Source organism: Phaenicophaeus curvirostris (assembly GCF_032191515.1).
Source record: "Phaenicophaeus curvirostris isolate KB17595 chromosome Z unlocalized genomic scaffold, BPBGC_Pcur_1.0 scaffold_52, whole genome shotgun sequence".
Classification (NCBI taxonomy): Eukaryota; Metazoa; Chordata; class Aves; order Cuculiformes; family Cuculidae; genus Phaenicophaeus; species Phaenicophaeus curvirostris.
This window is the reverse complement of record NW_027206665.1, coordinates 800,260-813,768: the sequence shown is the minus strand read 5'-3', so window position 1 is coordinate 813,768 and position 13,509 is coordinate 800,260. Positions and strand designations below refer to the sequence as shown.

General features: G+C 41.5%; 1 protein-coding gene across 1 annotated transcript; it reads left to right on the top strand.

Moving 5' to 3' along the window:
- The first annotated feature begins 450 nt into the window (after positions 1 to 450).
- LOC138733861 (uncharacterized) lies at positions 451 to 13,220 on the top strand. Its single transcript, XM_069881367.1, has 5 exons — positions 451 to 1,629; positions 2,695 to 2,798; positions 11,019 to 11,165; positions 11,803 to 11,940; positions 13,148 to 13,220. Exons 1-5 carry the CDS (start codon positions 451 to 453, stop codon positions 13,218 to 13,220), a joined length of 1,641 nt encoding a protein of 546 aa, XP_069737468.1.
- Positions 13,221 to 13,509: the final 289 nt, after the last annotated feature.

The window sequence follows — 13,509 nt, the reverse complement described above, 5'->3', positions numbered from 1 at the left end:
TCTGTGAAGGAAAAATATAAATGGTTTACAGTAATTGATTTAAAAGATGCCTTCTTCTGCATTCCCCTTGACAAAGATAGCAGGAAACTTTTTGCTTTTGAGTGGGAAAACCCATATAATGGACGAAAAACGCAACTCACGTGGACGAGGCTCCCGCAAGGATTCAAGAATAGCCCAACACTTTTTGGAAACCAACTGGCGAAAGAACTGGAGGTTTGGACTACGCAGGGAAAAATTCAGGTACCGAGAACACAGTATCTTTTGTTACAATATGTAGATGACATATTCATTGCAACAGAACAAGAATCATTATGCATTCAAGTGACTATTGAGATTTTAAACCAACTGGGCCTAAATGGATACAAGGTTTCAAGAGAAAAAGCTCAAATTGCATGCACAACTGTATTGTATCTCGGATGTGAGATAACACAGGGACAATGAAGGTTGGGAATGGATCGCGTTAGAGCAATTTGTGCTATTCCAGAACCCCGGAACTTGCATGAACTGAGGACATTCCTGGGAATGGCAGGGTGGTGTAGGCTGTGGATAATGGACTATGGACTTATAGCAAAACCTCTGTATGAGGCACAGAAATTGTCTAATCTCATTTGGGAGGGACCTCAAAAGGAGGCCTTTAAGAAACTAAAAGAGGCCTTGACCAAGGCACCAGCATTGGGCTTACCAGATTTAACAAAGACCTTCCAGTTGTTCGTTCACGAAAGACAACGATTAGCACTGGGGGTCTTAACACAGAAATTAGGAAGCTGGAAACGACCAGTGGGATACTTTTCTAAACAGTTGGACCCCGTTAGTGCAGGTTGGCCATCCTGCCTGAGAGCCGTAGCAGCGACTGTAATTCTAATACAAGAAGCCAGAAAATTGACTCTAGGGAAAAACATTGAAGTATATGTACCTCACATGGTGTTAACAGTCTTAGAACAAAAAGGGGGGCATTGGCTTTCCCCTAGCCAAATGATGAAGTTCCAAGCCATACTCACTGAACAGGATGATGTAAGTTTGAAAACAACTAACCTGCTAAACCCAGCAGCCTTTTTAGGTGCAGCAACAGAAGATGGTCCTTTGGAACATGATTGCATAGAAGTTATAGAACACACATATGCAACGAGAGCGGACTTGAAAGATACTCCAATCGAGCAACCTGATCAAGAGCTCTTCACAGACGGGAGTAGCTTCATGGAGAATGGGATGCGGTATGCAGGATATGCCGTAACCACACGGAGCACGGTAATAGAAGCACAGGCCCTACCGGTGGGGACCTCAGCACAACGGGCAGAAATAATAGCCCTCACAAAGGCATTGGAATTAAGCAAAGGTAAACGAGTAAACATATGGACAGATTCAAAATATGCCTTTGGAGTAGTCCATGTACACGGAGCTTTATGGAAGGAACGAGGATTATTATCCTCGCAGGGAACCAATATAAAATACCAAAAAGAAATTTTAAGCTTAATATCTGCTGTGCAATTGCCTGAGCAGGTAGTGATCATGCATTGCAAGGCACATCAAAGAGGAGACTCTAAGGTGGCTGAAGGAAACGCATTGGCAGATCGAACGGATCGGCGGATAGCACGACAGGTACAGACTATGATGGCCTTGATAGCTACCAAGGTAAGCCCTTTACAAGATTACCTGACACAGAAACCGAAATACTCGGAAGAGGACAAGAAATTGGCCAATCTAATGAAGGCTAACCTAAATTCTGAAGGATGGTACATAACTACAACTGGACAAATAATTGTACCTCCTGTCATTATGCGGGCAATTCTACAGGCAGAACATCAAAAGTGTCACTGGGGAGCAGAAGCATTAGTGACTTACCTGAAACGAAGCATAATTTTGGCACAGATGTTAACAATGGCAAAGTCAGTAAATTCAAAATGTGAACTTTGTTTAAAGAATAATCCTGTGGTTAGGAGGAGAGTAGAAATGGGACACATCAGAGTAGGCATGGAACCAGGAGATTATTGGCAAATAGACTTTGTAGAATTACCTGAAGCTCAAGGGTACAGATATTTGTTAGTTGGGGTCGACACTTTTTCTGGATGGCCAGAAGCCTTTCCCTGTCGCACCAATCAAGCCAAAGAAACAGTGAAATGGTTGTTGAGGGAAATTATCCCTAGGTTTGGGGTTCCCTTAGGTCTATCGTCTGATAAGGGACCACACTTTGTAGCCACAATTGTACAAGAAGTAAGTAAGGCATTAGGAATTTCTTGGAATCTCCATACCCCATGGAGACCACAATCTAGTGGACAAGTAGAAAAGATGAATCAGACGATAAAAAGACAGGTCAGTAAAATATGCCAAGAAGCTAAAATTCAGTGGCCCCAGGCATTACCAATAGCCCTTCTAAGAATAAGGATAAAGCCTAGGAGTGGGATGGGGCTGAGTCCTTATGAAATCCTCTTCAGGAAACCATATGAGTCGCCACAACCAAACCCAAACATGCATATTAAAGGACACCAAGATGTGTATAACTACACGTTATCTCTTGGTAGAACTTTGACACAGCTACGAAGGGCCTTGATCTGGAACCGTCCGGTGTCATTAGAGAATTCAGTCCATGAAATTGAACCGGGAGACCAGGTCTACGTCCGCGATTAGAGTGAAGAGCCGCTGAAGGAACGGTGGAATGGACCATACCTGGTGCTGCTAACAACTTTCACTGTGGTAAAGGTAAAAGGAATAGACTCTTGGATCCACTACACGCGGGTAAAGAAGGCACCCAAGGACTGGAGAGTCGAAGTAGTCGGACCAACGAGACTGAAGTTGAAAAGCAAGTAAAAAGTCATACTTCAAGTACGGGACTTTGATTATAGTTTGGTCCCTGATACCTATAATAGGTGTCACATCTTTAGAAATTTCACATAAGAGGGAAACAAGCAAGTATACCATTAGACAAAATGCCATTCTGTCTTGCAGGTTTCAAAGTGATGTCCCAATGAAAAGGAAATTAATTCAGATTTTTTTGGGAAAAGGTGTCTTGAACTTGTGGAGCACCTGAAACAATCTATGATAGCAAAGGTTTGGGGTTAGATGGGTACAAACAAGAACTACGAGGGACATGGAAATTTAAAGGGAAGGTATTGAACAAGTTTAATTCACGAAATCCCGTCCGAGGTGAAACAAAACTGGGGCTGACGAATTTAACTTTGGCTGACCAAGGAAAGTATAGGTGTTTTGTGGGAGCAGGAGGTAGTGTAGACTATGGGGAAAGAACACTGATAATAAGTCCCCTTCAAGACCATGGAATAAAAGCAGGGCATACACATTATCCGGCTCCTCTGGGTAGTGAGGCACTTATTTACTGCCTCCTAGAGGACCCCCAACCTGAGAAATTTGGATGGATAAAGGAAGGAAAAGCAGTTCTAAGTGATAAAAGACATTCAATAGAATTGAGACTGGGAGGAATGTTAGTCCAGATTATTAAAGGGATAAAAAGACCCGACTTGGGAACTTACAGATGCCAGTATCGAAATGCTACTACCTTTGGATATAGCAAAATCAATATTACTGAGGCCAGAGTGAAACAAGCCATAAAACTAACCCAGGCACCCCAGGAGATTTATATTCAAAAGAGAAATCCTGAGGAAAATTTGATGATTGGGTTAATCAAGGATTTTGCTAGAATGCAAAATACAAGCAGGATTACAGCATGCTTGCCTTTACCAAAAATGGCTGGAGAACCGATAAGTTGGGGAATACTGACTTTCCCACTCCCAGAGGTAAAAGAGAATAAAACCGAATGTAAGCAAATAATAACACCCATACAAGAAAAACAGAAAATAAGTGTAAGAAGGCAGTGGAGATCACCAGGAAGCCGGAGCGATTGTGAAAAGTTACCAAATCATAATTTTATACGTATCGGGCGATTCAAAGATGTAGGATGGTGCTCATATGATGAAGTAAAGAAAATAGTGAGGGAAAGAAATAAAATGGAATGGGTATGTCAGAAAAGAAATGATACAAAACAAAATTGGGACACAGTTGGGTCAACAAGCATTTTACAAAAATTCCAATACGGAGGAGAAACATCTTGGTGTTTTAAATGGAGAGGAAAACAAAATAGTGACAAATTACCAGCAAATGGCCCGATCAGTAGAGATCCTATTGACAGCGTTCCATGGTGGAATTGTTCTAAAATTTTAGATTGTAACCTAGACTCTGAAAAGATCACCATACCTCCAGTTAAAATAGCTCTAATAGCAGGGTGTGCCTGTCTGGGATTTAAGGTCGGGGGAAAGGTAATACAAGTACCAGCTAATGGAATAGACTGTAAATATTCAACAGTACGCAGTATGGGCAATTTTGTTTGAGCAACTAATGACGGAACTTGGACCACACATTTATCAATGGAGGGCCCAGTTAAAGAAATAACTCTGGGGTTGCCTACCCTGTGCCCAATTTGGAAGCGATCCCCCTTCAGAGGTAAATTGGAAACTTTACAAATTCACGCTAAAAGAGACATAGAAAATGATATTGAAGACATAGACGACACTTGGCAGGAGCCTGAAACAGGAGTTAAAGTGGGGTGGGCATTAGAATCCCTTTTTGCCCAAATAGCAGCACATCGTAATAGGGAAATGATTTACAAACTAATTGGACAAACTGAAAGATTGGCAAAAATAACAAAGAAGGGATTTTGAGATTTAAACTTTCAGCTACAAGCGACAACGAAAATGACTTTGCAGAACAGAGTGGCATTAGATATGCTCTTGTTAAAAGAACATGGTGTCTGTGGATATCTCAAAGATTGAACTGATCACTGCTGTGTGCATATACCTAATATCACAGCCGATGTGGAATATGATATCTCGCAATTGGGAAAAATAGAAGAGGCTGAAAAAGAGAAAGAAGAAATTGGTCAAAATTGGGTCAAGGCATTATTTGATGGATTAGGCATCCATCTTACTGGCTGGATACACTCTCTCATTCAAATGTTATTCACACTTTTGCTTATATTCCTTACAATCCATCTGGTGTATCTGTGTATCCGAAGAGAAATTACTCGCAAACAAAACTGGACACACAAAATTATTGGAGCAGTGACACGAGAATATCCACAGCACCCAATACCCCCACCAACTTACCAGGAAACAGTTACATAGAATGAAAATACTTGCAAAGGTGAAGTATTTTCAAAGGGGGGAAATGTTAGGAAAGTTACACTTAAAGTAGGATAAACACTGATCATCGACTAATCAAGAACTAAGACTGAGTGTAAAAACTGCATGATTCTGTTGATTCTTAACGTATCCTAGCAACAGACCCCAAGGTACTTGCTCAAAGGACCTTATGTCATAAATAGGATCCAGGTGTGCTTAGGAAAAGTATGTACTAACTACCCTACCCAAGTAGAACATACACCTGCAACAGCCAAAAGACCATCATAAATTTTGTAAAAGACAGAAGAATAAGTTTCAGGAGGCAAGAAAGATATACCTGAGCGGTCAAGTGGAGATAAGTGCGGGTCCAGCCAAGAAAAATTGACGAGTTTGCCAAAAGAACAAGAAGTGAAAAGGACAATGTGAGGAAGACTACTTACTTCATCTGAGGAAGACTACTTACTTCATCAGGACGACCCCCAGAGGGGGCTACGCAGGCGCAGTAGAGACTGATGTCGCAATAAGGCAATGAAGCAACCTACCTATGCATATGTATTAGATAATGAAGTAACCTGTTGAATATACAATAGATTGCGAAACTTTTAGAGAATAAAAAGCGGACGCGATGTGACGGTCTTTGGAACCAGATCTGGGTGCGTACCCCTGGTTCCCGGGGCCTCGAAATAAAGCACCACATATAACCTCCTAGTGTGGTTATGTGTTTGTCACTCTGCTAACAGGGTGAGATAAGATACAGACCATCAGAGGCAAACAGAAGACGCAACGAAACTGTGATATGCTTACAAGAGTGGGTATGCTAATAAGTTCCGAAAAACAATGGACATGTAACATATAATTGTTTAATCAGTATTTCCAGGAACCCACACAAACATGTATGTGTGCCCCGGCATAGTTTATTAAAATCATCCCTGCTTAATAATCGAATTGGTATTGATAATTGGGTTTGGCTTTTCACAGTATCACCACAAAAATAACACACACACAACACAACAATATTAACTTATTCACTTCAAAAGCGACATATAGCGACCACACATTCACTTCAAAACGACATATAGTGCGATATAGTTTCAGTTTCTTTGGTTAATGTCACTCTACAACCAAGACCTCCTGACCACACTGACAAAACACAGAAATCAGGTATTAGTAATACTCCTGTTACAACCAAGACCTCCGCAACTTCAATGTATGCTTATAAGATGCTAGCAGTCTGGCATATGCTCACCCTGCGTTATACAGTAATGACTGTAACTGGAGCCAAACCAAATGGACTGATCCCCAAACCCAAGCAGAAAAAAATTTTCAAGTGTACCTTTTTATCTGATGGTCCTTGTCTACCCCCGCAGAGATCCAGTTGAGAAGAGGAGTCTTTCTGGAGAAATCCCCAGGGGTACCCAAGAGAGTCCCAATCTCAAATGGGTCCTGCAGCCGGGCAGAGAGGGTCCCATCTGGGGTGCCAAATATGAAACAAAGAAACTTAGGCTTAACAGTTTAATTTAACCATTAAGGCAGGTACACTTTATTCAGTGCTGGAGAAGACTCGGAATTTGTCCTCAGAGTGCTTCTGCCAAGCAGTGATTTCACAGAAAATTTATATACAGAATTGCTTTCAAATTCATGTTTTTCCCTGAAATGACAAGTATACCTTATTCCCGGAACCTCATTGCATATCCTGGGGGAATGAAATCAAATCAGCTCAGAGTCGTTAAGGTGCGGCCATATCTGAGTGGTCAATCTCAACGACTCTGGGTGACAAGAAGATAATGGTCAGTATAGTTATCTTAGTTGTTAATTTTTTTTCTAACACATTATAGTTGATGTTCTATCCCACCATTTACAAATCACCATTTCACATATAATACTGACCAATTTATTGCTTTGGGAATGGCTCTCTCCATCCCTTCCACAATCCACCCCTGATATGCTTGCAGCCTTTCTTTATGTGCATTCCTGTTCGCATCCCACTTTGGGTCTTGAAGAGGGAAATAATCTTTAACGTCCACCCCTTCTCGTTTATAATAATCCTCGGCCAAATCCCCCACAGTCTTTAAGACTGTTTAATTCTTTCTCTGTCTCTGTCAAACACTCCAATAATAATTGTAGATCGCCCTCATCCAGGTTGTGCTGTTTTATAATAAACTGAAAACGTTTTGGCCACACTTACCGGATCATTCCGGTAGTCTCGGGCAACCCTTTCCATGCTTCTAAATTGGCAGTAGAAAAGGTACCTTGATTAGCATTGACCCTCCATCAGGGCCAGACATGGGCTCCACTTGTGGCGTATTAACAGACACACACGGACTCTGCTTTCATTTCAAGCTAAGACCAAATTTATTGTTACAAGCTCATCTTTATACCTTAGCGAAATGTCAACAACAGTCCTGCAAGTCCTTCATAAAAATTTCCACAGCTGCTGTTCTCCTTCCCAGCTCCTCATGACCACTGTTATTGTTTCGATGCCTTCTTGTTTTTTCCACTGATGTTGAGTTTTCTCAGGCTGGAGGCTCACTGGTTATCAAAGCTCTCTGCAGTCTTATCTCCAGAGGCTCAGCAGCATTCATGATCATTTTTTTGCTCAGCATCTCTTCTGACACCTCCCCCTTTTTTGTTTTCATGAACTACTAAAATATTTGTCTTAATACTCTATCAATCAAGTTTTGCACTAATTTGATTAAGCAAGGCACACAAATCAATATGCTAGAAAAAATCAAGTAAAATCATAAAACCTATCATGGCCAATTTTATAATCCAAGGTCCAATTCCAACAAAAAGTCCTGCAAATGCATTCCATTCATTTTGCGATTTTTCTGTTAAATTTTCTAAGGTGTTAATACTTTAATGTATAAATTTTGAATGGTCTGATAAATATGTCAAAACATTAGATAAAGCTGCCAATGTGGCATTTGTTTGATGACAGTGAGCCAAAGTGTGGTTTAAAATCATAGAAACATTCGGAGTATATAATGCAAATTTGCCTAATGTACATGGGCCTCCTGAAATACAGGAAGGAATACCTGCCCATGCTCTATCTCCTCAATTAAAATATAGTTCTCCTGGTAATTGCAGGGAGATGTTGTTGGATTTGGATATATCTGCAGATATGAAATTACATCATATAAAATCATTTCAACACACACTAAGTAAGGAATTAACATTTTATATAAGTGTTACATTTTTGCCTATATAACTAAAATATTTACTAAAATCTACTTTTATCACACCTAATAAAGAACATCATCTATCGGCAAACTTACTAAACAGGTGTTAAATGGATTGGTCGGAGTTGCTACTGACAAACACAATGAATCTTGCTGTGCTGCATTGGCTAGGGTTACCTAGATGTTTTCTTGGGATTGTGCGGAGATCCATGGAATGGTGGTTGCTCAACACGAAATTCCCACAATTATTGCAATGCAGGTCGCACACATCTTGCTGGCATCCATTGCGGTCCACGATCTGTAGAGACACAAGCATACTCTCACTCCCATGTTATTAATGGCCATGGACCTTCCCATTGTCTCATTTCTAAGTCATGTATCATTACTTTAGCTTTACTCAAGTTATCATTTGATTTTGCAATAAAATGTCGCTCTATCAGGGGAATATTGTCTTGGCAACGATTTAAAAAATTTAGAACATGCATAGCTTTTAATAGTCTCTCTTGAGGGGCATATCCCACACTCCCCCTTTTTTTGTTTTAATAATATATTTTTTAATGTACCGTGAGCTCGTTCAACTATGGCTTGCCCTGTCAGTGAGTGAGGAATGCCCGTGACATGTGTGATTCCCCATTGTTGAAAAAACGATTTTGTTTATATGTTTATAATATAACATATAACATATCCATATATAATATAACATATAACATATCCTGGGCCATTGTCTGCTTTTACTGGTTTTGGCACTCCCAAAATAGCAATTGCATATAATAAATGTTTTTTTACATCTTTTGCTTGTTCCCCCGTATTTGCAGAGCCAACAATGCAGGTAGAAAAGGTGTCAATTTGTATGAGAACATACATGCATTATAAATTAAGGTTCATGTCAATTGTCTAACAGATATTTCAATTCCTTTAAAAAAACGTATAGCTGTCCATTGTCTACATACTTTAAATAGGCATTCTCCAAGCATGAAACAATGCCAACAACATAGGCCGAATTGGTAACAATGTTTATGGCTGCGAAAACAGCTTAAAGCATCTAACAACTGCAGCCAATTCCACAATTTGAGGTGATCCTGACACTTGACAAATGTCTGGTTTCCACATGCCTTGTTTGGTCCTCCAAACAATCACCAGTTTCCCAGATTTCCCTGATCCATCTGTAAAGTGTCAACGCCTCCTTAAGAGGGATATGACTTAATTTCATGGTAGGAATTAAGCTTATACACTCAAAGAGACTCAAAAAGGGACTTGGAGGATAATGAATTTGTCCTTTCAAGTCTGCTAATGCAATTTGTATAGAAAAAGAATGTTGCAAAAGCCAGTCTACTTGTTGTTGAGTCATGGGAACATAGATGGTTGAGGGATCTATTCCATCCAGTTCCAATAAACTATCGCGCCCCTTTTGAATTAACATAGCTAACATTTCATGCTGAGTTGTTATCATCTTAGAAAACTGATGTGGCAAAAATATCCATTCTAAAGGTCTAAATTTGGCAGACACACCTTCTACCCATTGGGCTAAAACTCCAAACGGTTGGAATTTGGCTGAAATAATATATAATTCAATTGGAGTATTTAACCATTTGCGAAATATTTGTTTCTGACTAAGCTTTTTAGCGACGTTGTCTAATGCAACCAAGGAATCTTTGTCTAATTGCCTGGGAGAGGTTAAATATGAATCCCCTTTTAACAACATAAACAAAGGATGTAATTCTTCTGTAGTGATGCCTATCAAGGGGCGTACCCAATTCATGGCTCCCAACAATCGTTCAATGTCTTTACAGAATATAAAAATTTAACTTGCTATGGTTGAATAGTTTGTTCTTGGATTTTCCACCCCAAATATTTCCACAAAGAAGTTTTTTGGATTTTTTTTCTGGTGTGACACAAAGACCTACTTGGGTAACTGCTGCTGTTACAGCTGCTACAGCCTTAGCCGTCTGTTCTGGTGTCGAGGCTGCAACTAAAATATCATCCATGTAATGATAAATCAGGGCTCGAGGATATAATTCACGAACTGGTGATAAAGCTTTTGCTACAAACCACTGACAAATTCTTGGACTGTTACACATGCCTTGCAGCAATACAGTCCAGTGATACCATTGGCTCGGTTCTGCCCTATTAATCGAAGGAATAGAAAAAGCAAACCGGATTGCATCCTTTGAATGTAACGGAATGGTAAAAAAACTGTCTTTCAAATCCATAACAGTTAAGTCCCATTTTTGTGGTAACATTGTCGGTGAGGGCATTCCTGGTTGCAATGCTCCCATAGGCTAAATAATCGCATTTATTTTTCGCAAGTCCTGTAATAAACACCATTTTCCACTTTTCTTCTGTGTTACAAACACTGGTGTGTTCCACGGGCTGGTAGTTGGTACGATGTGTCCAGCTTGTAATTGTTCTTGCATTAAAGCTTTAAGGTGGTGCAGTTTCTCGGTGCTGAGGGGCCACTGTTCCACCCAGATCGGCTGAGCAATTATAGCGCCCTTTGGTATAAAGCAGGGAGGCAGAGGCGTCCAAGCCATTACTTGTATCGTTCCCGTAAAATCAGCATCAATCAGTCCCGATAAAACAAACAATCCTTGCTTTGTGATAGATGATCGTCCAATTAACAGTACACTAAGTCCGCTTCCTAAGGGGCCCTTAATTGCCGTAGGGGTGTGTCGTGTTTCTGTTCTTAGAAGGCAGTTAAACTTTCTGATTGTTGCAGCCCTTCGGTCCCAAAGGACCATCCTGTGGACGCTGTAAATTACCCGGGGCTGCTCCAGCCGCTCCAGTCGGGGTCGCGGGAGCTGGCGGGGGGGGAGGCGGGGGGGCGGCCCCCTCTCAGCCTGGCGGCTCGGCTCCGGAGCAGTTAGTACGTTCTCTTTCACAGCTTTTGGAATCTCCTTTATCTCTTCGTCACTAATTAGTTCCCAGCGCGGACCCGTCCCGCGCACAGATCACAGGCAAAGCTTGCAACATTTCAACTTCCCCGCGCCGCTGCGCCTCCCTCCTGGCTTGTGCCCCTCGGTCTGAGGGACAGGGGGGAGGTGGATCAGGCTCCTTCTCGGTGACTATCGGACCCGGATCAAAGGGATTGTCGGCCCCCGCATCGAGGGGTGCAGAGGCAAGCGCGGCCAGTTTAGGGGGGTGGGGGGTTAGTGCAGTTGTTGACGATCCTGCACTAGGCTCTGAATTATCGCTGTGTTTTTTAGAGCCGACATGCGCCTTTAGCACTTCAAAAACTTTCCGCCAGGGACCAAGCAACTTAGTAGCTGTTTTATCTGACCGAGTCGCTTTATCCCATAGTCGAACTCTGATCTTATTCCAGGTTTCATGCTCGAATGCCGAACAAACATCAAAAAACGGCTCATGATCCCGAGCCCATGTCAAAAGCACTTTAAGATCATTAATATCTAGCGTTCGGTTTTGTTTCTTTAAAATACATTTAAATAACTCTATTACATCTTTCTTTTCCTGGGTTACTGTGTTCCCCATCCCCTTATCGGCAGCTCACCTTCCGTCCAGCAGGCAGGTGCCTACGTTGCACCCCGGGCTTCGTTTCAGCCCCTCCAAATGTTCTGCCGATGTACGCCACCGGACCGTGCTCCTAACTCAGCCTCCGTTCAGACCCGATACGGGCGCCATTTGTAGCGTATTAAACACACACAGACTCTGCTTTCATTTCAAGCTAAGACCAAGTTTATTGTTACAAGCTCATCTTTATACCTTAGTGAAATGTCAACAACAGTCCTGCAAGTCCTTCATAAAAATTTCCACAGCTGTTCTTCTCCTTCCAAGCTCCTCGTGACTACTGTTATTGTTTTCATGCCTTTTTGTTTTTGCCACTGATGTTGAATTTTCTCAGGCTGGAGGCTCGCTGGTTATCAAAGCTCTCTGCACTCTTGCTCCAGAGGCTCAGCAGCACTCATGGTCATTTTTCTGCTCAGCATCTCTTCTGACACATTCTCTCCTCAAAAACAATATTAATTGTAAGAGGGTGTTATAATCTATTGTCTCATTAAGTGGCCACTTTGCCCCATCATCGAATTCGTAAAGCAGCCGCCATTGATTACAATATTTAATAAGGGTCTTTTTGTTTTCAGTGCCCCCAGTTCCAACAATATCCTTCCAATGTGTTAATACACACCCCAGAGGGCTCTTTTTGTTTTCCATTTTTAGTTTCTTTAGTTTGCCTTTTCCTTAGTTTCCCCTCTTTTTTTCTCAGTTTTCACTGAAACCTTTCTTTACGCTGTTCTTTAACCTGTTCCCGGTCTTTTCCCCTCAAGGTCCCAGATTTCTGGGACCAAACTTTCTTTTCCATTACTGATCATACTTTCTGTTAAATTTCATTAAGTTTTGTCCTTGCCAATTAGTCAGTAGTTCAACCTTTCTTACATTGCTGATAAACATAATATACGCACACACATACTAAACCTGAATGTATTTTTCCCCAATTATACACAATAAAACTGTCTGCAGAAATGATCAAACTGGCCCATGAGACCTCCCTCTCCCACATACCAACACAGGTGTGCGGATATACATCTTAATTGTGAAACAAAACAAGACTCAGAAGTGGTTCTCAAAAACAAAAGTATTAATAAGATTTATGAGTTCCTCACAATGGGAATATCCTGATCTACGACCCTGGAATTGTCTGTATTCATACACACTGGTGGGGGCTGCACGGCAATCCATTGTTTCTCAGACCACTGGCACTACTGATAAGATTGGGCCAACTGGGACCCCAGATGTTCAGAATGAACTATAAAAGACTGACAGGAGCAAGCAGAAATTGAAGCTCCCTCTCAGCTGGCCTGAGACCCCCCCTACTCTCCCCCCCCCCCCACATAGTTTGCAACCCACGGACACCGACCCGGAGCGTTTGCAGAAACTTCACTCGCAGCAGCTTCGAGGAAACATCTAAAGACTATCGCTGAACTCTGTACAGGTCGTATGGTCCTTTCCAAACCCTTATAGGATGCTAATTTTGGTCTAGACTTAAGCTTATATTCTTGACATAGAATAGTAACATTATAGGTAATAAACTGAATGTTTAAATACAATTCTGGGTCCTACTCTGTCTACCTTTGGGGTGTGACACAGTGATAATACAGTTATCTCTTGCAGACTCAGTGAAGAATCTGAAAGGAAAAAAATACTTCACATTCAGGAAGGAAGGGAAGAGAAGGGGTCATCCCCACACACACAGCCTC

Excerpts from the sequence above, each read along its gene's own strand:
- LOC138733861 (XM_069881367.1), top strand. The coding sequence starts at position 451 with ATGGATCGCGTTAGAGCAATTTGTGCTATTCCAGAACCCCGGAACTTG. Across the intron at positions 1,630-2,694 it reads TGGCCTTGATAGCTACCAAG|GTAAAAGGAATAGACTCTTG; the intron begins GTAAGCCCTTTA and ends ACTGTGGTAAAG. Across the intron at positions 11,941-13,147 it reads ACCCGATACGGGCGCCATTT|TTTGCAACCCACGGACACCG; the intron begins GTAGCGTATTAA and ends CCCCCCACATAG.